General features: G+C 38.9%; 1 protein-coding gene across 1 annotated transcript in view; it reads left to right on the forward strand.

Annotated features, from left to right (window-relative positions):
* The window catches only part of Spidr (scaffold protein involved in DNA repair), a 270,432-nt gene that overhangs the window by 155,236 nt on the left and 89,324 nt on the right, over positions 1-25,872 (forward strand). The window contains exons 9-10 of the mRNA XM_028778256.1: positions 13,503-13,692; positions 15,310-15,560. Coding sequence (XP_028634089.1) covers positions 13,503-13,692; positions 15,310-15,560 — 441 coding nt within the window. The remainder of the gene's footprint in view (positions 1-13,502; positions 13,693-15,309; positions 15,561-25,872) is intronic.

Consider the following 25,872-nt stretch of genomic DNA (forward strand, 5'->3'; position numbering starts at 1 on the left):
GAGACTGGCAGATGTCTAAGACTTTGAGGCCAGCCTGGTTTATATAAGGAGTTCCAGTCTAGCTAAGGCTACATAGTAAGACCTGCCCCACCACACACACACACACACACACACACACACACACACACACACACGAGAGAGAGAGAGAGAGAGAGAGAGAGAGAGAGAGAGAGAGAGAGAGAGGAGAGGGAAGGAGGGAGGGAAGGAGGGAGGGAGGGAGAGAGAGAGAGAGAGAGAGAGAGAGAGAGAGAGAGAGAGAGAGAGAGAGAGAGAAAATTAAGGAGAAAACAGCTTTCATGCTGTGAACTGAGCTGTAGACAGTATGCAAGCAGTTTTGAAGTTTGTTAATCTGAAAGGTTGCTTTTGAAACAAAACTAATCTGTTGGTGAATTTTGTGCTTTTTGGCTGTCCTTTGGGTGAAGAAAACCATTCTACTGTCTGCTGTAGACTTTTTCTCCTCAGGAATTTGGGTTCCTCGTGTCATTTCTGTTCCTAAATCTAGTGTTCCAAGTAGACACCTAAAACAACACCAAGACTTTACAGAGCCTGGTGCAGGCTGTGCATGTGCAGCTCCTGCACAGTGACACAAAACAGAGTGTCACTTCCTGAGTTAAAACTTTAAACTCAATTTGTCTTTTTCCTGTCTACTAGTTTCTAAAAAGCTTTGTATAAGTTTAGCTTGTCATAATTTGTTTTTCTGAATTTTAGAAATAAAATATTAAGCCCTTTAAAAATATGCTGCATAGTTGGCTTTGACTATCACATTAACAATAATTCTCCAGTTAGGTATAAACCCATTAGAGTACTTCCTGTTGTACAGAGGCTGAGTCACTGATCAAAGCTGTCAGAAATGTGAAAAAAATGCATGCCAGTAACGTCCTGTAGCCTCATCCATTGACAGCATGGCTTTAGAGATTTTCTTAGAGTTCTTGGCTGAGCAAAACAAAATATGTGGTTTTATTTCTGTTTTATTTTTGGAAGTAAAGGTGGGTGTAGAGGGCAGACTATTGCTTGGGATGGGTTTTCGGTTAGTTTAAAATTGGCCAGAGTTGTTAGATCTGTGTTTAAGTGTATACTTTTGTATAGTTCACTAAGATTTGGTAGACAAGTTTTGTTTGTTTGTTTTTTCTTTTTTCTATTTGTTAGAAATAAAATGTTTTCATACAATATATTATGATCACAGTTTTTCCTCTCTCAAGTTTTCCCAGCTTCTCCCCTCCTTCCTACTCACATAGTTCCATTTCCATAGCATCTTTCTCTTTGAAAAAGAAACAGGCAAACAAAACAGAATTTAAAATAATAAACAACAAAGAGAAAGCACAAAACACAAACATACACACAAAATATTTAAAAAGCTATAAAATACAATATTGGAAATCATAATGTATGATCAGAAGGCTAATCAGATAAAAAAAAAAAGTGTCCAAGGTAGTGAGACAGAAAGTTTACAGAAACGCCATTGGGTTTGCTGTGTGGTGGCCATCTACTGCTGGACATGGGGCCTTCCCTTATGTGGTTAATATAAATTTTTCTTTGCAAGTGAACATCAGTAGGAGACAGCTTCTTAGGCAAGGATGGGAAATTGTATCCACTTCCTACTCTCAGTGCTGAGACCACATGTGATTTGAATCTGTGCAGGCCCTGTGCATAATACCATAGTCTGGGTATTTTCAAGTGTGCATTAGTCCTGTTGTGTCCGGAAGACTTGGTTTCCTTGGTGTCATCCATCCAGTCTGGCTCTGAGAACTTTTCCAGCTTCTCTTCATCATGGCTCCCCGAGCATTGTCATGGGAAGGAGGGCTGGTAAAGACATTCTGTTTAGGACTAGCTGTTTTAAAGCCTCTTACTCTCTGTCTTACATTGAAAGACAGGTTTTTTATGACATAACCTATTGTTGTTCTCTTCTCCCTTGTTCCCCATGGGTGACCTACCCGGCTACTCAGACTGGAGTGCTGGCTCCTACCTCTATGTGCCAGTCACATCTTTGCTTGTATGTAAAGGATAGGTCTCACTGCACCTTCTGTCATTATGATTAGAAAGGCCTGACTCTAATAACAATTTCCTAAATTGCGAGAACCTGAAGGTATTGATAAGTTTGTCATTCAGCTGATAGGTTGGTATAAATGTGTCAGCTAGATGGAGGGATGGGAGATGGGTAAACTTGTCAATGAGTCTCTAGTTGAAAGTTGATATGCGCATCAGCTCTACAAACCATGAGCAATGTTCATTGTTGAAGATGTGAAGAAGAGGAAAGTGTGCTCCTTGCCCAGTGTTTGAAAGGAAGGATATATATATAAAAACATGTAAAATTGCTTGATGATGGCCATTATGGAAATCTATGGGCATAGGAAGGTACAGAGGAGAGTGGATTCAAATCCATGCTATGTATGATAGGATACAGTGTTCTTTTGCTGGGATTCTGGGGCTATTGAGTTGCTGACTGGATAGAATGTGCCCAAAGAGATCAAAATTTAAAAACTTAGTTTAATGGGGAAGTTGTAAGAAATATGACTGGTGTACAGCTTCTTAAAAGGAAAAATAAATATGAATGAAGTTTTAGTGTGTTGAGGGTGCAAGGAATGGGATCAGGATGTAGGGAATACGAACTCTAGGAAGAGAATGTCAAAACAAATAACCCATATGATGATGGTTATTTTAATAAGAGACCCATATTTCACTTGAGCATTCCAGTCAGGATGTATGTGTGTGTATGATAGAGGCATGTGTACTTGTGTTGGAATATATACGTGTATTTTCATGTACATGTGGAGGTCATGGGTCAGCATGACTTCATTAATAACTTTCCACCTTGTTTTTTTTTGTTGTTGTTGTTTGTTTTTAACAGTCTCGTCACTGAATCTGGAGCTCACCATTTCTGCTGTGTTGGCTGGTCAACAAGTTCTTTAATTCTACCTGTCTACAGCTCTCCAGCCCTTTCCACCTTGTTTAGCTTTTTACTTTAGTGCAAGGAATAGGAAATCAACTGTGCTGGCATGTTTACAGGCCAAGTATTTTACCACTTAAGCCATGCCCCCAGCCTGTAGTCAGTTTATATGGATGGAAATCTAGTCATCAGTGTAAGGGAATGCTCTATTTTAAGGATGGGTGTTCCTAGTTCTTAAGAATGGAATAGAATTGGATGCCGAAGAATGGACCTGTTCCTCCAGTTGTACACTTTCCTGCACCACTTGTGCTTCTGCTCTCTGGCTTCTGCACCATCTATGTATAATACATGACTAATAATAAACCTTTATGTTTTCCTCAAATCTGGGAGCAAATAAATCCACTTATTTTCTCCTCTTAGTTGAAAACTTGGTTACATTTGATGTGGAAATGTAAAGAGGACATTTTCACACGATGGCTGTTCTAGTGACCCTGAGCTAATAACTACTCCTGCTATGTTGATTAGTATATAAATATATTCACAAAGAAAACAAGTCACTGAGGTAGGAGATGTAGCTTAGCTTGTAAAGTGCTTGCCTAACATGAACGAATCCCTGAGTTTTATCCTCAGTACTGAATAAACTTAGTACAGTGGCACATGCCTATGATCCCTGAACTCAGTAAGAAGAGGCAGAAGGATCATAAATTCAAGGTCTTAGAAGAAGTTTGAGCCCAACCCCTGACTGAAACAACAAAGCTAAATATCTCTGTATTGTGTGCATCCAGTATTCAGTATTGCTTGATTATTTAAAAAGCGGACTGGGACTACATGAGCCCAATACTCAACATGAATAAATATGTAAAGAAATAAACAAAATTTAAGCAAGATAGAGTTCAGGAATGGTGGCACATGCTTGTCATCATAACTGTGGAAGGGGAGGCTGAAGCACCAAGATATTAAGGCCATCCACCTCTACTATTGCACTAGACATTTTTGACCTATGACATTCAGAACCCATAGTCACCTTGATTAGTAGGAATTTTATTCTTTTCTTTGTATAAATATAGTAACAGAATGATTACCTATTTTAGATATGGCAGTAATGTCCTTTTTGTAAGGGTGTGGAGTTGTTAGGAGGAAACCCAAAGGGAAAGAGCCATTTCTTCTGGCCTCAGTGTGTTGGAGGTTTGTGACCATGGGGGGAAATCTGAGAGATCCAGTTGATTTCCTTATGTAACACAACTTCCTCAGCCTGAAGAACTCACAGTGAAGGTCTGGTCCATATAACCCCTTGCTCAGATTTTTTAAAATGAATAAATAAAAAAGAAAATGAAAAAATAGATCTTGTTATATGGAAATAAGACCCCAGAACGCATACATATGTATAGCCACCATTTTTAATAAAATGCATTTGAATGAGATTAGTATAAATGTCAGAGACTTATGAAGTAAGAGAAAATGGCCTGGGGTGTACAGGCCCGAAATGAGGAAGAGCCTGTAGGTTATCACAGTAATATATACACAGAAGGAAACTGAAGGTAGTAAGGAATAGAGAGTTTTATAATCTTGACCCAAGGTAGGAGAGTCCATATCTTCCCACTATGAAGGTGAAGGAAATCCATTTGTAACTAGAAACATCAAATGATCTCATTTTGACTTTTTTCTCAGCTCCTAGGTCCTTGGTTTTCCGAGATGCTTTTATGCTCACAAAAGAACTGGGAGGGATCAGGAAGTGTGTCCAACATGAAAATCCACTACTGCTCTGGGAGCACATGTAAGAACTAAGGGAGAAAAAGTATCTTATGATGTGGATACTGTAGCCCACCTTAGGATGGAGTGGGCTGAGATTGGACAGTATTAGCAGAGCAGTCAAGTCCTTCTGAAATGAAGTTGTTAAAAACAGTTAACCTTGATTTTAATAGCTCAGCAAGTTATGGGGCACTGCTATCCAATTAGAAATTCAAATGCCTGGGGATTTTAGAGTGTGTGTTCAATTGTGAGCACAGCACCGATAGTGCAAGGCACTGCCAGTACTCTCCATATTGGTCAGAAACAGAAGGTGAAGTACAAAGGTCATTGTAATTGAGTGCCCATCCTCTACAGCCTTCAAGCCCGATGATACTTGATAATGTGTCATGATATAATTAAAACATATTCTCTCCTTCCACACTTAAATCTTTCAGGTTGTGAAAACTGTACACCATTTCTCCTGTTTTTTCCCTCTCATGCATGTATACTTTAATATGGTCATAACTGACTTTTAGCTTACTGTTTTTTGTGCTAGACCAAAGTCCCTCTGGGCTTCTATAATTACAGCATCATTTTGGAAAGGCTGGCCATAGGCAGCTGGCAGAAATCCAGACCTCTCTGGAGGCCCTTTGTAGAACTAGAGGCCAGCAACACTTGTACATATGTGTGTATCTTCTTGAAGTTGTTTGATAGTCTTGGCCAACTCTGGATGCACAAGAAACAGGCATAGGAACCAACTGGCACAGTTAAGATATAGTTGAGCCAAAGTCTGTGGCTGTCCTTGTTCTCTCAGAACCTCAGCGTTTTCATACTAACTTATCAGTGGTCCAGAGAACAAGAGGGGAATTGAAAGTTGGCATGAAGTCTGAGTGAACTCAGAGATTAGAAGGGAGTTGGTAGAATGATTGATGGACTCTTATTATTCAACAGTCAGTAACCAAAAGAGAAAAAAAAAAACAAAACACACACACACAAAGCAGGGCTGCAGATCTATCTCTACCAAAGGTGGTAGTTGTTGGAATTCAAACATCTCTTGCAAGGCATTTCTGAGTATAATTTTATGAATGAAGATTAGTCTCTGTGAGAACATTTTTAAGAAGGAAATTTTAGTATGCAAAGAATTTTATGAAAGGCATAAAGGCCACAGTGTGAATTAAGGATGACACACCCTGTTTTGAATTGGATTTCCTGCAAGCTGTGATCAGAGACATTCTTCCCGGACGAGGGTGAATTCAGTTCCAGTGTTTACTTGTAAAACTGAATTCAGTCATTGTGTTTGTACTTTGGCGTCCTGCCTGCAATTAAAAGTACATAGCAGACTTCAGTTAGTTACTCTCTATGATTTTGTGTCCTTTATAAAGAGGAGGGAGAGGAGAGGGGAAAACCCAGGAGGTGACTGAGTTCATTTACATACAGTGCCAGTGGGCAGCTGTTGGCTGCTTGTGGTCACATGATTTTGTGGAGGCTCCTGATGTTCCAGTTACTGGAATTGGGAGTAGGCAGAGAACCCTCCCCTTTAGTACCTCCAGTTCTGCCATTACCAGCTGAATTACTACTTCCTTCTACTATGTTCATAGATGCAGATGAAAACTTAGGAGACTTCTTTTTCCTTGTTCTTTTTAGACTCTTGTGTGTGTAAGAAAACTTGTAAAAGGAGAGGTCACAGGCCTTGATGTAGCACCTAGTGAATCTGACTGTCTCTCAAGCAATGGACACAGTTGACTAAAGTTCTGGGGAATATATGGGATGTGCTTCTCTTTTCTAGAGTCATAAAAACCCGGAAAGTCTCTGTTCTTTGTAATTCAAGGGTTGTATGAAAATACCTGGCAACTACTATAGAAGATGAATCTGAATGGATTGTTTTTCCAGTGCCTATGAAGGCAAGTCACCCCCTAGACCCTACTTTTGTAGTGTATTGAAGCATTTCCTTGATCCAAATTTAGAGCCTTGGGATTTGGAAAAGACAGAGAAAAGGACTGGTCTTTGGGTGCCTGTTTCCAGAATTTGCTATCTTACACTGAAGAAGCATCCTCTAGGACTGAAATAAGGAACACTGGAGTGCCTGTGTCTTATATGTAATGAATCTTAGTTGCTTTTACTCTAGTTAGTCTCTGCCAGACACTCTCCCTCTCTCACTGAAATTCTTCTTCTCAGCAAGGCTTCTTCCTAATTTCCTATTTTCTTTTTGTGTGTGAACCACTGAGGTGAAGTAGGGTTGCCTGTATTAGCATGAGTGAGAGAGAATATTTACTGGAGCATGGGCAGTTTATCAGTGGTTATTCCACTGAAGAAAATGGTACCCCTTACCCCACAGCAAGCAGTAACAGATCCATGAGGAAATACTTCAGTCTACAATCTTGTATAGTTCTTATTTCAGTAACCTCAGCTGCAGTGAGCTCTCTTGCACTTAACAGTTTTTTATTTTATTTTTTTTAAATTATGTATGTTGGATAGAAGGGCAAATCCATGTGTGCCACAGCACAGATATGGAGGTCAGAGTATAATTTTTCATGTGGATCCCAGGAATCAAATGCAGGTTATCTGGTCTGGTGACAGATACCCACTGAGCCATGTTGCCAGACCCCATCAGAGCATTTTGAGGCCAAAGAGCCCACAGTTACTTCCAACATTGGAGTGGCTATCAAGTAGGTATAGAAAATCACAGACTGCTTTAAGCAATTGTGGTATGAAAAGTTACTAATTGTCAAATTGTTGGAGACCCAGTGTAAACAAAGCTCAAAAAGGAAATACTTCAGGGAGTACAGACCTGGGAAGAGAGGCACATTTATTGAAGTTTTAGATCTAGGTACCCTAACAGCTTTTCACAATCAACACCAAAGAAAATGTTTCTTGTTTTTTCCACAATGATGCCTGAGCCTTGGCAAGAAGAGGTGTGTTATAGATGTCCCATTTAAGGCCAAGAACTCTAGACTCTTATTCTCTGCCCCTGTACTGCTTGTAGATCTCTGTTAAACACCATCTACTATTAAAAAACAAAGCTTCTTTGATAAGATTTAAGAGACGTACTAGTATGGGTGTAACAGTTTGGAGTTGCTTTAATACTGTGGTGCTTTAGGAGAGTTAGAGTAGTAGGTTCTTCCCTAGTGCCTATGACCTTTCTAGCCACAAGTTCTTGGCCTCAATATAGATTACATACTGTGGACCAGGCCTTTAATCCAATTTTTTTTTTTAAAAAGTAATTGATTATTCCCATGACATTTGTGCAACTGTTGGAACAGTGAACATGACTTGCCAGGTCTATAATTACAGTAGCTTGCAAGGTTCTCAGCTCTAAGCCAGATAACTATTGATCTACTATGGCAACATACACAGTACCTGCCAGCATTATGAAAGGCAGCTCTTAGGAGGGAAGCTTCTGCATCAGTACTACTTTGAATTCTTTGTGCTGTCTTCAGCAACCAGGTTTTGTACTCAAGTTCTGAAGGATAACCAAGTGCAACGGCAAAAGTTTGCATTGTTTGAGTGATTGTTGGAACTTCACTGGCTAATACCTCCAAAAGACTTACTGGACTTTTATTTGTTAGCCTGTGATATCTAGTAGGGACATTGTTGACCTTTTGTAAGTTAACTGTTTAAACAATAGATGTATGCATTGTATTGTAGAGCTTCTTTGCAATAGTAGTTTTTCATATTTTTTTTCAGAAGTTCTTTAGTCATAGTTATCTCTCTCCATATTTTCTTCTCTTCCCTGTTCCTATCTCCCAAAATTAACCCTTCCTTTCCCAGTAATCCTCTTTCTCTTTGTTCTGCTCCTTGAGAGCTCCCTCCAGAGTTTATTCCTAATTATTGAGCTTCTGTAGGCATTTCCATTGAAATGCATCTAAATGTCCAAAGCAACATCCACAAAAGAACTACGATTGCCAAAACAATCTTGAATAATTAACAAAATGCTTGAAGTATCACTATCTCAAATTTCAATTACTACAAACCTATTGCAATAAAAATAGAATAGTGCTGGCATAAAAACCAACAACATTGGCTAGTGAAATAGAATCAAGGACCCACATATAAGCCTGTATTTTTTTAGGGAGTGAGGGGGGAAAGAGGAGTATAAGGGGAGGGAAGAACCATAAGCCTGTATTTTCACAGACAATTTCTGACAAAGATGCTAACAGTACATGTTGGAGAAAAGACAGCCTCTTCAACAAATAGTGCTCCTCAAATTGGATAGCTACATAAAGAAGGAAGCTAGATTCTTGCCTCTTTCCATGAAGAAAACTCAACTCCAAATAGACCTAGGGTGTCAGTATAAAACAGGAGTACTCAGAACCTGATCTAGCAAAGTGGGGAAGTTACAGACATGGGAAAGAACTTTCTGAACAGAACACCCAGTAGCACAGGCATTAAGATCAACAAATAATAATTGGGCCTCATGAAATTTAAGCTTCTGTACAGGAAAGAAGATCATTATTCAGGTGAGGAAGCAGCCTACAAAATGGGAAAAAATACCTTTAGCAACTATAGATCTGACAGAGAGTTACTATCTATAATATACAAAGAACTCAAAAAATACCGAACATCAAGAAAACAAATAGGCCAAGATAAATAGTTATAAAATATAACCTTGCATACTCGTATGTTTGAACCCCAGCTGGTAGCTGTTAGGGAGTTGTGGAGCCTTTGGGAGTAGAGCCTAGCTGGAAGAAGTGTATCAGTGGAATGGAAGAATTTTAGTTATGTTATATAACTATACATTATATAGTTATATACCAGCCCCACCTCTAGCACCATCTGTCAGAGTCCTGTTTCACCAATGAGAGGATGTGAAGAGTGTCAGGAACAGACTTACTTCATCATAATTATACCCTCAACTTATGAATCAAAATAAATTAATGCTTTGTTTAACTTGCATCTTGTAAGATATTTGGTTACAGCAATGAGGAAAATAGTTAATTGATACCAAGACATGAGGGCTTTGTTATAGAAAACCTGGATGTATGGTTCATATATTGGATTTTGCCATCCATTTTGTGCCATGATTACTATTCTCTGATCTTATTCAGATACACAGTGAGAGAGCAGAATGACATGAGAAGTTTATGGTTTATCAGTGGAAGGATCATAAACAAGTTTAAAGTTTAAATATGTAGTGCCTTTGTTTTCATTAAATTCTAAAAAGTCTTTCATTTCTCTATTTCTTCCCTGACCAAGTTATCATTGAGTAGATAGTTGTTCAGCTTCCATGTATATGTGGCCTTTCTGCTGTTTTTGTTGTTATTGAATACCAGCCTTAGTCTGTAGTGGTCTGATAGAATACATGGGATCAATTCAATGTTCTTGTATCTGCTGAGGTTTGTTTTGTGTCCAGTTATATGGTCAATTTTTGAGAAGGCACCATAAAGTGCTGAGAAGAAGTTATATTCTTTTGTTTTAGGATGAAATGTTCTGTAGATATAAATCCATTTGGTTCACAAGTTCTCTTAGTTTCACTGTGTCTCTGTTTAGTTTCTGTTTCTATGATCTGTCCATTGATGAGAGTAGGGTGTTGAAATCTCCCACTATTATTGTGTGAGATTCAAGGTGTGTTTGAAGATTTTCTTTTACAAATGTGAGTGCTCTTACATTTAGGGCATGGATGTTCAGAATTGAGAGTTCATCTTGGTGGATTTTTCCTTTGATGTGTATGTAGTGTCCTTCCCCATCTTTTTTGATAACTTTTGGTTGAAAGTTTATTTTTATTGGATATTAAAATGGCTGGCTATTCCAGCTTGTTTCTTGGGACCGTTTGCTTGGAAAAAAAACATTTTCCAGCCTTTTACTTTGAGGCAGTGTCTGTCTTTGTCACTGAGGTATGTTTCTGTATGCAGCAAAATGCTGGGTCTTGTTTACATATCCAGGCTGTTAGCCTATGTTTGTTGATTGGGGAATTGTGTTCATTGATGTTGAGAGATATTAAGGACCAAGAAGAGGTTTCTCTGTTCTCTGGTAATGACTAAACAAGACTCTCTCTCTCTCTCTCTCTCTCTCTCTCTCTCTGTGTGTGTGTGTGTGTGTAATATATACTATAATATATAAATATATCTTTTTCCAAAAATTTAAAATATTGGAATTTAAATAGAACTTGATATAAATCTCTATGCTAAGATTAGAGTTCTTTACTAGGGGACAATGGAGTTTTTCAGTCCATAATATGGTATATCTCTAGTTCCAAAGATTTTATCTGTGTTTTGTAGCTTCAGCAGGTAAGTCAGATATATTAAACTTAACTTTTTCTTTTTTTTTCTCTATCTCTCTCTTCTTCATTTTTTTTTTCTTGGAAGAATCTTGTTGTATAATTTGTGCTGCTGTAAACATTGTGGTTCCCTGATTCAGCTTAAGAAGTGATAGAATTTTAGGCATGTATCACCAGGCCTAGCTTATTACTCTAGGTCCAATTTTGGTGATCCTATGTTTATTGAAAATGTATATACATGTACTTGATTTTTATTTCTTGCATTTTAAATTCTTACTGAAACTGACTAGATTTGGAAGTTATCTTTCATTTATTTTGGAGCTATTTATTTTTGTTTTTATTTATTCATTTACTTTTGAGCAGATGTGTGTGTTGCTGTCTTTGGCCATGATTTTGAACAATAAAATTGAAGGCATGAAGATTACAACTTCAAGATAATCCTCAGTCATATACAGAGTTTGAAGCCAGCTTACACTCATGCTGTGATCTATGTCAAAGCATGCATGTGGGGAAAGTCATATTAGTCTGCTTCTCTTGTGCTGTGCTTGCTTGCTCTTTCCTTACTGTGCCTTGTGCTATGGACTAGGACTTTTGGCATTATATTTAATAAAAATGTGGTAAAAGACAAATTCTTGATTTCCTTCTTAGCATTTACTTTAGTTGTCGTTATATAATGTTAAGAGTTTCCTTTTTGTATTTCAATGCATTTTTCAATACAAGTGAAAATAAAGAGTTGTTATCACAAGATTTTCTGAGTTGCCAAGGTGGTCTTTGCTTTGTTCCTTTATGTAGACAAAGTTGACTCTTGTTGGGGCTAGTGATAGTTAGTCTGATTGTAAATTTGACATGACGCAGAATCATGTGAGAAAAATCTCATTGAAGGGTTATCTACATCACATTGGCCTATGGGTGTGACTGTGGGGAACTGTAGTTAATGAATATGGAAAATTCAAGGTGACTTTGAATGCCACCATCCCCTAGATAGGTGGTCCTAAACTGTGTAAGAGTCCAGAAATTAGAGCCTGGAGAAATGGCTTAGTGGTTAAGAGTACTTGTCACTCTTACTACTGTATCTTTCCTCAGGTACTAAGGGGTATGTGTGTGTGTGTGTGTGTGTGTGTGTGTCCCTCTCCTTCCTCTCTTTCCCTCTCTCTCCTTCCCTCCTTTCTACATAGTATTCTGCCTTCTCTCCATCCATCAGTGTGGTTTAATGAGAGATTAAGGTGTCATATGTATCAAATTCTTCCTTCCAGAACCTGAGGTTTTCAGTTTTTCTTATTAGCAGCACATTGTGATTTGAAGAATGTGCATTAAAGTGTTTTATCACATTAGAGTTCTGAGCAAAACCTCAGAATTTTGTTTGATATGTTTTTAGCTTGTTTGTCTGTTTTACACCAATAGTGTTGATATTAAGGGTCCAAGTTCTTTTTTTTTTTTTTTGGATGATTTATTTACATTTCCTATGTTGTCCCCTTACCCCATCCCCCACCACCCCCTCGGAACCCCCAATCCCCTCGCCCCTCCTCCTTCTTCTCTGTGGATGTAACCTCTATCTACCCCCCCCCCACTCCCACCTCCCCACCCTCAAAATTCCCACCCCCTGGGGCACCCAGCCTTCATGAGGTCAAGGTTCTCTTCTTCCACCTATGCCCAGCAGGGCCCTCCACTTTTACATATTCAGCTGAAGCCCTGGATCCCCCACTAAGTGCTCCCAGGCTGGTGGTTTAGACCCTGGGAGCTGTGGTTGGTTGGTATTGTTGCTCTCCTCATGGTGCTGTAAATCCTTTCAGCTCCTTCAGTCTTCACTCTAACTCCTCTATTGAGAACCCCATGATCAGTTCAATGGCTAGTTGTGAGCATCTGCCTCTGAATATGTCTGACTCTTGAAGACCTCTGAGGAGATATCCATATCAGGCTCTTATCAGCATGCACTTCCTGTCTTCCACATCAGCATCTACCTTTGGTGATTGCACATGGGATAGATACTCAGGTGGAGTGGTCTTGAGACGGCCCCTCCTTCAGTTTCTGTCCCTCACTTTGTCTCCATATTTGCTCCCTTGAGTATTTTGTTGCTCCTTCTAAGAAGGACCGAATCACCCTCACTTGGTCTTCCTTCTTTATGGGCTTCATGTGGCCTGTGAGTTGCATCTTGGGTAGTTCTTACATCTTTTAATGTAATATTCTTTCAACAATTAGAGTTGCTTAAATATATAAAGATTTTACTTGTGAAATAATATCAAATTCAGTGTTTTTTGAGTGCTTCTTTGATACTCATTGTCTTTGCTCATTCTTTATATCTGTATTTCTTCCAGAGAGGACATGGGTCTTCTAAATAGGGAGCGAGTCTAGAGACTTAACTGACCTTCCATTACTAATATAGGACTTTCAAGACCTTCAACTGGGAAAGTAAAGTTCTGTCATTGAGTCATACTTAATTGTTATGGGCCATGGATTCTACTGGCTGACAGGGTCCTAGCTGTCAGTTGTTACAGATGGCTCTCTTTTCCAAGATCTTGGGCAGCTGCCATGCCATCCCTGGTCTGTTGTTACTCACTTATTGTTAGGAATGCTGTAATTTAGTGCATTGTCTCAATTTAACTACAACATTCTTTGTTTGACAAAAAATATGAGAACCCAAGTTATAAATAAACTGATAAATTTCTTTTTCAATTTCAGGCAAAAACTTCTTATCCCAAATGGAAGTTGCTCTATTATTCTGAATACATATTTTTGCCAGAAAGCTATTGCAAAAGAAACCGTGCATGAAGACCTATACAGTCAAGACACATCTCTTTCAAGGAGAAATATAACTTTAGCCCAGATGTTTAAAATTAAGGACATAACAAACAATTCATCCAGCAGTCAGGTAAATTCTCATTGGCTTATGATTTTTACACTTGTAGTAGTACTTGTATCTGTATTGACAGGACTTGTGGATAAATGAAGATATTTATTTTTTGTCCTCTACTGTATATGTTAGAGCATGTTGTTATCATTATTATGCCAAAAGATATGAAAACTCAAGTACCATTTAGTCATGGTCTCATTACAGCTTTCCTTCCATCCATCCATTGTGTAGTCTTAATCTTTAGTTTAATTTATTAAAATATGAAAGTACTCTCAGTCCCATGGGGTTATGATTAATATAGTCAGGACTCAGAAAGTATTTCTCTATGTTCATTTTGAAATTAAAGAGTTTTAAGCCTTTATTAAACTTTCTGTTTTCTTTAAGAAATGTTATATCTATATTCCTTGAGATAGAGATTTATAATTATGTTTGAGGTTATATGATAGAAATTGATTTAGTGGGATTTGGGTGGGGGGCTCTGAGCTATTCCAAAATGAATTTAGAATTTCATTGTAATTCACCGGTAGTGGGCATGGTATATGTCCATGAAGACTCTCAGCTTTGGGAGTCTGGATCTGGTACACTGGCCTCAAATTACTAGACTCTTCACAGCATAGACCACTAAGATCAAAAGGTAGAAGTATGGAAAATAAAGTAGGTAAACCTTCACCCTGTTTTAAACCATATAATAAACATCTTTCTTTGACTGTCAAAAGAAGTATCTGGAAAGGATAGTTTGAGGAGCGCACCAAAGCTGCCCTGTGACTTTGACATACATGCCATGTGATATGCACAAGCATACACATGGGAGTGAGGGTATTAAATTTAAATTGCAAAATTAAATTTGTAAAAACATACTTTTAAAAAGTTTATGCTATGTGATAGTACTAACATATGTTTTGTTAGATAACAGTTACATGTAGCATAGTGGTGAAAAATACAGGTTTTGAGAAGGCTGGAGAGAGCTATTCCAGAGGACCCAAGTTCAGTTCCCAGTACCTACATAGGTATCTGATAACTGACTGTAATTCCAGCTGCAAGGAATCTAGTGACCTCTTCTGTCATCCAAAGGTACCTGTACACAGGTACCACTGACACTAAAGCAAAATAAAGTAGGGTTTGGAGCCATTTGCATTGTGTCACAGTCCTCCTCAGCAGCTTTATGCTAGGTCACATTAGGTAATTTCCCTGTGCCTCAGTTTTGTCTGTGAGAATAATTAGAGTCATTGTAAGGATAAATATTATCAAGTAAAGAACCGAGTCTTGAAAATAATAAAATGAAATAGAAGTATCACTGGTTTATGATTATTGGTGTTATTGTATAGTTTTGGGGGGGAATATATAAATTAGCAGATTATACATTCAAGCACCTAATAAAATGACTCATTTTAATTAAACTATATTCATTCTTTTTGGACAAACGCATGAAGTAATTAATAGCAGGACACTGTTAGTAGGAGAAATTCTGCTGTGTTGTCTTTACCTACTTCCACTCTTCAGCAGGTAGATGCCAGTGTAGCATGATTGTCTGTCTCTGTAGTGCACTGCTAGTGCTTTGGCAGTTCCCTAATGATGTCATGACAGCATGACACTACACATAAAACTGAAATTCTTCCTTTTGCATGTCTTGGACAGACTGTATATGATAGCCTGGCCACCACGGGCACAGGCTGGACCCACGGACATGACAAGGCAGAACAACATCTTACAGTTGGTGCTTCCCTGAGGGATTCTCTTCTGGACATTGTGGAAAGCCAAAGAGCTGGCCCATGGTCTGGGGTCAGGGTCCGAGTAGTAGTGCAGAGGGTTTACTCACTTCTCAGCAGAGATGGTGCCAGGAGCCAACAAGGGCACAAAGTGGGGCATGCAGATTCACCTGGAGTTTGGTGAGTAGCAAACATAGGTATGGGGAAAAGGAAGCACAACAGAGTTTCCAAGAAAGGAAGCTCTGCTCAGAAGAATTTCTAGGTGGCATTCACTGTATAAGGAGGCTGGTTTTGTTTGTCTTTTTCTTACATTAAAATTTGGAACAGAGGTGACTGAATTAATATGGGATTTTTGTGGTCTAGCTAGTCAAACAATGGCTGTCTGACTACCAATGGAAAGTCCAAGAATCCACTAGTCCACAGGGCCAGATGTCTCATCTGGTCTTCAGTACATACAAGAATTCTGAAGTTAGGCTATAATTTCTCTGAAGAAATGAACTTGTCAGCAAGCATGAGGGCAAGCAGGCAAAGAGCAAAAGCTTCCTTCTTCCATGTTCTTTATATAAGCTGGCAGGTGTGGCTCAGATTAAGTATATATCATCCTACCTCAAAAGATCCAGATTAAAGTTACATCTTTGAATTTCAAATTATTTGATTAAGAACAATTCCTCATAGGTATACTCAGGTGTTTGGGTTTTATATAATTCCAGATAGCCAGGTTGACAACCAAGAAGAGCCATCACAATATATAGTATATATAACAAAAGATTTTGTCTCATCTATATAAGAAGCCTTGCTAAAAATGTTCATGGCCTCATCAGTAGTATACATGGTATATCTACCACACTACTGTCAGGACCAGCACTACTGGAAATTGTTGCATTTACTTTTGCTTTCACTGGCTCAAGTTATAGAAAGTAATACAGATTTAAGTAGTATTTTTAGGGTTATGAAAAAGCAGTGAAATGTGTTACTATACCTAAAATAACCATTACAGTATCAGTTCTTTAAAAACTAAGTGGCAGTTTGACAGTCTGTGACTCTTAAGAGATTGGTATTTGAAACAATGTATACTGGTGATGCTAACAGAATTTCCTATGATGATATGAGTATTGTGTGTCCTCACTATCTAGTTCCTTAATTATTGTGTACTAGAAATATGGCTAGTGTAACTATGAAATGAGAACTTAACTTTTTATTACATGATTCATTTATGTGTGTGAATGTGTGCCTATGTGTGTGCTACTGCATGTGTATGGAAGTCAGAGGACAATGTGTGGGAATCAGCTCTCTCACCTTCACACCTATCCTGGGGATTGAGCTCAGACTCGACAATAACTTTGCCTACTAAGCCACTTACCAACCTAATAACTATTTTAAGTAGTCTCCTGTGGCCGAGGGATGCTGTGGTAGGTGGTTCTATCAGCAAAGACCTAACCATGATACCATACTTTGCTTAGAGGAGCCATGGAAGGGATGTCTTCAGATTTAGACACTTCCTGGTTTATCTGTCTCGTTTTGTTTTGGTTTGTTTCAAATGGCTATAGAAACCTCATTGACTGAGGGTTATGCTTTCAAAGCAACAGGATATAAATTGAAAGTATATGTGCTAAAAATTTTGAGATGCATAGGTGGTCATGGATCCTCAACTCAAAGTAAGAGATGCACCCCTCAACTGGGGGCCATGATCTACCTACTAGAGGTGGTCTCTACAGGTTCTGTCTCCCCTTTGTTGCATATTTCGGCTAAAGTCATCACAGTTGGCTCCTGGGAGCCTTGCTCTTTGCTGGAGTCTGGTTCTTTCTAGTGGCTACCCCCAGTTCCCCATCCCCCACAGCTACGTGTTTCTATTCAATTTCCTGACTCTCTGTACTTCTCTCTTGTCCCTTCCACTACCTGTTCCTGCTCCCCCTTTTTCTCTTCCTTTCCTATCTCCCGCCCACGTTCCTCCCTCCCTCTACCTCCTGTGATTACTTTGTTCCCCCTTCTATGTAGGATTGAAGCATCTACACTTCGGTCTTCCTTCTTCTTAAGCTGCATATGGATTGTGGATTGTATCTTGGGTATTCTGAGCTTTTTGGCTCAAATTTAAAATCAGTGTGTATATAACATGTGTGTTCTTTTGTGTCTGGGTTACCTCACTCAGGATGATATTTTTCTAGTTCCATCCATTTGCCTGTGAATTTCACGAAGTCCTTGTTTTTAATAGCTGAGTAGTACTCCATTGTGTAAATGTACTACAATGTATCCATTCTTTTGTTGAAGGACATCTTGGTTGTATATTTATAATAGATTCTGGCTATTATAAATAAGGCTGTTATAAACATAGTGGAGCATGTGTCCCTATTATATGTTGGAACATCTTTTGAGTATATGCCCAGTAGTGGTATAGCTGGGTCTTCAGCTAGAACTGTTTCCAATTTTCTGAGGAACCGCCCGATTGATTTCCAAAGTGGTTTTACCAACTTGCAGTCCGTGAATTTTTGATCTTAGCCATTCTGATTGGTGTGAGGTAGAATCTCAGGGTCCTTTTTGTCCAAAGGAAAGACAAAAAAATGAAACAGAGACTGAAGGAAAGGCTATCCAAAGACCACCCCACCTAGAGGTCCATTCCATCTACAGACACCAAACCCTCACACTATTGCAGATGCCAAGAAGCACTTGCTGACAGAAGCCTGATATGGCTGTTCCCTGAGAGGTTCTACCTGCACCCGACCAATACAGATGTTGATACTCAACCATTGGACTGAGCACGGGGACCCAATGGAAAAGCTAGGGGAAGGACTGAAAGAGCTGAAAGGGATTGCAACCCCATAAGAAGAACAATATCAACTAACTGGAACACCCCGAGTTCCCAGGGACTTAACCACCAACCAAAGAGCATACATGGAGGGAGCCAGAACTCCAGATACATATGTAGCAGAAGATGGTCTTATCTGACATCGTGGTAGGGGAGGGAGGCTTAATGCCCCTGCAGAGGAGGATGCTAGGGGATGAGGCAGGAGTGGGTGAATGGGTAAAGGGGCACCTTCATAGAGCAAAAGGCAGAGGCGAGAGGGGAGATGGAATGGGGGATTGTGGAGGGGTAACTGGGAAGGGGGATATCATCTGAAATGTAAATGAATAAAATGAGTAATAACAAAAAATAGAGAAAGTATGTGTACTAGTCATCAAATAGTGTGAGCTCAACAATCCTTCTATTGTGGTGTTCCCTTCTAATCTCAGTGAGAATACATGTGTTGATTGTGACTGATCTTCAAATAAATGGTATTCTATTTGAAAATACCATGTTTAGAAATCAAACTGAGGCCTAGAGTAAAAGAATAATTCATTAGATTTATAGACTTTTTGTTCTTTGCTCTGGAAATTGTAAATAAAATTATCAAAGACAGATCTACATTAGATATAGATTATTTTTTGTATTTTAGTTTTGCTTTAAACAAAGATATACAAATAAGGTGGTTACTAGGAACATCCTGCTAAAGCTTCCCCTGCCAGATATTGAGCACACTTCTAGCACACAAGGACAGTGGGCTCTGAGTCAATATGACACTGAGAGTAGAGTAGTCACAGTTTTTCCTGAAAGCCATCTTTTGTGTCTTTCCCTGGTACCTGTTGTACTTGTCGAATGAAGAGAAGAAAGCTCAAAACAAAAGTCTGATACACAGATGCTTATGTTTGGCTTTATAATTTTGACACAGTATGAAAAAGAATATATTTGTGGAGGGTTATAGGAAGACCAGATATAAACCTCAAAAAATATATATTACTCAGACAGGACACAATGAAAAATAGAATGGAATATAAATCCCCCAAGTGGCAGGGTAGAACATCCTGTATACTGTTTAATGCTGTCCTAGGGCAGCAAAAGAATGGTCTCACCGTGTAATACTTGGTTGGACTGTTTGGGAAATTGTACTTTTGAGTACTTGGCCTTGGTTTTAAGAACAGGGCCACTAGTGTCTTGGGCGCCTAAAGATTTGTTTATAGTGATCATAGGCAGTGTGGCTTATTAATCTTACTAATATAGAAAGGAAATAGTACTTTACTAATATACTAATTCTTGTGCATATGTTGTATATGGGTGTGTATTTTTACATACATAAAATTAAATAATAATTAGTATGCTTGCCTTAAAGATATGTTTAAAATTATTAGCAACTTGTAAGAACTCTGTTCCTTAGCTTTGTTGTCTGCCGACTCCATAATTTTTTGCCAGAATTCCATGCTTATTGGAGTATGGGTTTCTTTTTTCTTTTCATTAATTTATTTATTTAGTGACTTTGCATCCTGTTCAGATCCCCCTTCTACTTTCAGTCCCCACTTCACATGGCCCCTCCCTCCATTCAGCCTCTCTTTCACCTCTGAGAAGGGGGCGGTACCACATGGATACCAACCCACCTAGGGGCCTCACATCATTGCAGGACTAGGCACATCCTCTCCCACTGAGGCTAGACAAGGCAGTCCCATTAAGGGAACAGGGTTCACTGGCAGGCAATATAGTCAGGGCAAGCCCCCACTCCAGTTGTTGGGAGACCTGCATGAAGCCCGTGGTGCACATCTTCTACATAAGTGCAGGAGGCAGGTGGGGGGGCCTAGGTCCAGCTCAGCTCTTTGTTTAATGGTTCAGTCTGATAGCCTCAAAGGCAGATGAGTGGACTATTGGTCATCTTATGGAGTCTCTCTCCCCTCCAGGTTCCTCAATCCTTCCCCCAAATCTTCCACAAGATTTCACAAGCTCCATCTCGTGTTTAGCTGTGGGTCTCTGCACTCATTTCCATCATCATCTGTTGGGTGGAGGCTCTCAGCTCATGGAGGGTGGGTGTCCTGTATCTTATGGCTGATATCAACTTATAAGTGAGTACACACCATGCATGTCCTTTTGGGTCTGAGTTAACTCATGCAGGATGATGTTTTCTTGTTCCATCAGTTTGCCTGCAAATTTCATAATGTCCTTGTTTTTAAATAGCTGAGTAGTATTTCATTGTGTAGATGTACCACATTTTCTTTATATATTCTTCAGTTGAGGGGCATCTGGGTTGCTCCAGTTTCTGGCTATTACAAATTAAGCTTCTATGAACAAGTAAGTATCTAAAACAACTATGAATAACTTGAAAACTAATGTTGGGAAGACAATCCTGAGGAGAGCATGTAAGACAATTTGACTTAAGGTCAGAAATTTACCACTTCCAATGGGAAATTCACTTAGCTGCTGTACCTCTTGCCTGTCTTAGGGTTTTATTGTTATGAAGATATACCATGACCATGGCAACTCTTATAAAGGAAAACATTTAATGGGGGCTGGCTTATAGTTCAGAGGTTTAGTCCATTATTGTCATGGCAAGAAACATGATAACATGCAGGAAGACATGGTATTGGAGAAGAAACAGAGTTCTACATCTGAATCTGCAGACAGCAGAAAGTGAACTGAGACACACTTGCTTCAACAAGGTCACACCTCCTAGTAGTGCCATTCCCTATGGGCCTATGAGAGCCATTTTTATTGAAATGACCACATAGGCCTTCAGAGGACTAGTTAAAGAATAAGCCAGAATAAGGCAAAGGCTACTTCTAACCACTAACTGTGTTTCTCCATCAGTATTGTGGCCTCTCAGTTCCCTAGGTGGGTGCAAAGATGGGTGTAAATGGGAAAACAGGACCCCTGGTGGAAGGTTGAACCAGAGGATGGGTTAGAGTCCCGGGTGAAGAGATGACTCACAAGTCAACATCTGCACTGCAAGTCAATGGCTCAGGCATTGAGCATGAGCCCCTCTGTGGGTGCAGAGGAAAAAACCTTGTACAGCTCACTTAATAACACCAGCTGTCTAAAATGCCAGTGCACCTCTCTAGATTTTAAGTTGATATTTCAAACATATTAAAAGGTAAGATTAGATTAATCTCTATGATATGAAATAATTAACATATTCTCTTCATTTTAATCTTAACCTTGTTCAATAGTCATATTTAGTATAAGATGAAAAAGAAAAACATTAGAAGATAAGTCAACAGGAAATTGTTTTCCTTAAGAATTTAGAGTCAGGAATGGTGGCATACTTCTCAATCCTATTTCTTGAGAACATCGAAAGGTCAAGGCCAGCCTGGGCTACGTAGCTAGTGCCTATCTCAAAGCAACAAAAAACATACAAAGAATTTAAAATATGTGGTAAGGCATTGCCATAACTCAGACTTTGTGATCCTGTAAGTAAGCTTAAGAAATGACTCTCCCATGTTAGGGCACATGTGTGTAATCCCATACTCTAGCAGCTGAAGCAGGATGGTCAGATTTTGAGGGCAACCTGTGCTGCCTGTGCTCTGTCTCAAAAAAATCAAACTGTGCTACAGAGATGACACAGAGGTTAAGAGTATTTGCTGTTCTTCCAAGGGACCTGGGTTCAATTTTTATTAACATGGCTTCTCACAATGGTCCGTAACTCCAGTTCTGTGGTAGCTGAAGCCCTCATCTGGCCTCTATGGGTACCATGTGCACACATGATGATCAGGCATTCAGGCAAAACACCCATACACTTAAATTGATTTTTTTTTTCTAATCAGAGAACCCGGGAGCTAGGGAGCTAGCTCACTTGGTAAAGTGTACAAGCATGAGAACCTGAGATCATTCCACAGCACCCACACAAAACTGGCATGATGAGGTGCCCCTGTATTACCAACACTAGGGGGAGATGAAAACAAAAAGAGCCCTGAGGTTCCTTAGTCAGCCAATTTAGCCCGCTCAGAAAAGCCCCATGACCCAGCTATAGACTCCATCTTAAAAAACAAGGCAAGTCCTGTAGAGTGAGAATGGAGAGTAACTGCTTACCTCTATACACATGCATACTATATGTGTTTGTGTGTACATAAACATATACATATATGAAAGAATGAGCACAGGGGTACATGTCTATAATCCCAGCACTCAGAAGGCAGAGACTGAAAGAACAGTCGTTCAAGATCTTCTTCTCTACAGCAAGTTTGAAGCCAGCAGAGAATACATGAGACTCTTTCTCAAAAGAAAGAAATGAGAAGAGAGGTGAGAGAAAGGAAAGGATTGGGGAAGCAGGGAAAGTAAAACAGATTACTGAGGGTCTTTTCCCTTTGCTTTTGAAATTGTTCTATCTCCTGCTTGTTGCAGAACTAAACCCAAGATCTTCCAGGAAAAAAAAAAAAGGCATTCATATTAGCAGACCATGTTAAACTCCGTCCGACCACTAGTGCTTGGCACATTCCTTGCACGTACTGTTCAGTAAACAACTTCAAGGAACCAGATCCAGCCAGATCATTCACTGAGAGCCTTTGGAAGGGGTTGTCTTAGTACACCCTTGACGTGGGAGAAGTTGAGAAGTTAGCATTTGTGTTTTCATTAGTTCTTTTTATAACAATGAACCAGCTGTAGCTGGTTAATAGGAGCCAGGCCTGCCTATTAGTGTGCAGGTCTCTTACGCATGACAAAAGGCTTCTGACGGAAACAGGTTTTATTACTCATGAAGCCACTAGTGCTGTTTACATAAAGCCACTTGTGCAGTCATGTGATATGATTGAGAATGTCCTAGTTAATGCTCTCTGGATGCTTCTCCACTCCATACTGCAAAAACAAACAAAAGACTGCAAAATATAGATCACCTCCTATTAAACCAGTCGTCCTTGGATGGTACATGCAAGCAGAGCCAAGTCCTAGCTCCCAAGGGTTTTCTGTTCAATGTTTTAAATCAGATGGAGAAAGTTATTATTGTTTCAAACACAACTAGGAATCATCATTTGGGGGATAGAGAATAATTTAACCAACTATTTCTAGTTAAGTTAAACCGAACCAGTCATATTACTGTGGCTTTTCTGAATAAACTGCCTGAAGGCAAAAATTAACTTTTTATAGGAATCATTAATTTAGGATAAATTAATACCTTTCATTAGAATGTGTGTTTTTTTCTTTCTATCTAACAAAACCCTCTTAAATAAGAAGGTTTATTAGGGGTGTGTGTGTGTGTGTGTGTGTGTGTGTGACTTGTTTAGAGATTAAAGGATAGGACAATTTAGCCAATTTTCTTAAATAGCCTGCTCTGTGAATCAGTCTCATTGTTCACAAAGAGAGTTTAGGCCTTTGAAAAATGCTTAATGAGTAATTTGTGAGAAAAGAAGGACCGGTGTTCTTTCTGTGAATGTAGCACCCTGTGTGTAAAGAAATGCAGCCAGTTGAGCCGTTTAAGTGAATGTTTACTTTTCTGAAGTTTTCTTCCCATTCATGAACAGTATAAATGATTTAGTAATTCATATGTTAGGGTAAAGTGAGTCCTCAGCTAGTGCTACCACCATCCCACAGAAATAGTTCAAAGTTAATGAGGTAGACACATGAATTGCCTGGACTACCGTAGGTCTTGGGTTCTTTTTTTCATTTAAAACATGGGCAAACACAGTGTTTAGACTTGGCAGACCGTGCCAGTTTCTCTATTCCCAACAACCATCTAAAGCAGACCTAGAACTCACACATAAGTATATGGCACTGTTGTGAGCCAGTAGCTGTTCACCTACAAAAATGGTGCAAGTGAACATTTGGTCCACAGAAAGTAATCTGCCAGCTTCTGCTCTGTTTAAATAAGGAGATGTCTTGATGTCTAGATTTTTCTTCATATTGGCAATAAGGACAGGGAATTGTTGCAAGTTCAGCTCTAACCTCACGCATTGTACATCAAAACAGTGATGGAAAGTGTAAGTATGGGCTTTGTTTTTTTTTTTTAACTACCTTCAAAAAATGAAATTACATTGGTATATTATATATTAACATATAATAAGCATATGCTAATAAATGTAGTATATTATTTAATTCATATATTAATTTTCATATCATCTGGACTCTGCCACATGATATAAAATGACTCTGAAATGTTAAGCTTTCTTTCTCTAAACATGTTACCTCTCAGATACTGTAAATCATACAATTATTCAGGCCAGGGAATATAGCTTTGTGAGATAGTCCTATGTACTATGTACAATGCCTAGGGCTTGTGTAAAACAAGATTTTAAACCAAGATAAAGATCTGAAACTTTTATTAAAGAATTATGTAGTGATTTTACCCTTACTTTTTTTTTTTTTTTTTTTTTTTTTTTGCCAGCATCCAGTGAGCTTTGCTCCTTTTGTAGACTGACTATCATTATGTCTGGCTTTGGTCTCCTAGCCACTGTTCCCCTTGTTTTCCCTCTCCCTGCCTTGTTTTCTTTCTACTGCCCTTTGCTTTCATGACCACTGTATGTACCACCTTGTGTTTTCCATGGATATTTCCTCTCACTGCTGGGAGGAAAGTGAGGAGAAATGCACCCCAAAAGAAAAAATGCAAATGCATTTTTTAAATGTTTTAAAAAAGATCCATATTAGGGAAGTGAGAAGCTTTTCTTTACAGTCTGTGATGCTTACCTCCTAAATGTTGCACATTTAATGCATTAAAAATATTTTTAAAGCCCCATGGGTATCACTTATAATGAAATTCAGGTTTAAATTTCATGAATAAAAATAAAAGTATAAAATGAAAGCAAGACTTAATGTAAATTCTAAAAAAAAAAAAAAAAAGCAGTAGAGGTTAGTGGGAAAGAATACAGGATGTGTAATCAGAGGTTTCAATTCTAATGCCAGCTTGGGTCCTGACTCAAACATGTGACATTGAGTTACTTACTGCTGGCAGCTTCAGGTTTCTCAGCATTACAGAGAAGGAAGGCTATAATTTCACATACTCTTTTGTAGTATAGTAAATATGTGAAGTACTCCACTGACTTCATTATTATATAAATATTATTCTCAAATGTCCACTGAATAGTAGCTTCTCGTAGATATCCATGCATCCATCTTGGCTGCCATACTCAAAATATGTGCTAGATGCAGACAAGAAGAAACGAATTTCTTACTGAACAAATAACACACACACAGCCTGCAGCCCTACCTTTCTGAGCATGCCTATGTGGCTGATCTCATTTTCCTGTTCCTTGTTCTCATGGTCTGTAAATCAGATCTGCTTCCTGATTCAGAAAAGTGAAAGTCCTGCATTACTGGAAAGATAAAAACTGTTAGAACAGGAAGGTAGCCAGCAGCCTTGACACTCCAAGAGAAGAGGTTCAGAGGGAGGAGCCAGTAGTGAAGAGGTTGAGATGCACCCACACTTGTGACCATTCCCAAAGGTCTCATAGGCAGTGGTGGTTGCCCTGATGTAAAAATGTTCTGGATGTGCTCACAGAGCTGAGGCTGTATCTGGGTCACTCCCAAAGCTTTTTAACTTTGGTTTGAGTAAAGTCTGTGGATTCTTTGTGCCCTTATGTTTTAAAAAAGATCCATATTAGGGAAGTGAGAAGCTTTTCTTTACAGTCTGCAATGCTCACCTCCTAAATGTTTCACATTTAATGCATTAAAAATATTTTTAAAGCCCCATGGGTATCACGTATAATGAAATTCAGATTTAAATTTCATGACAAACTGTATGTTCTTCTAAGCAGACCAGCACCTAGAATTTAGCCGTTT

This window comes from Grammomys surdaster, unplaced genomic scaffold (assembly GCF_004785775.1).
Source record: "Grammomys surdaster isolate TR1022 unplaced genomic scaffold, NIH_TR_1.0 331, whole genome shotgun sequence".
Taxonomy (NCBI): Eukaryota; Metazoa; Chordata; class Mammalia; order Rodentia; family Muridae; genus Grammomys; species Grammomys surdaster.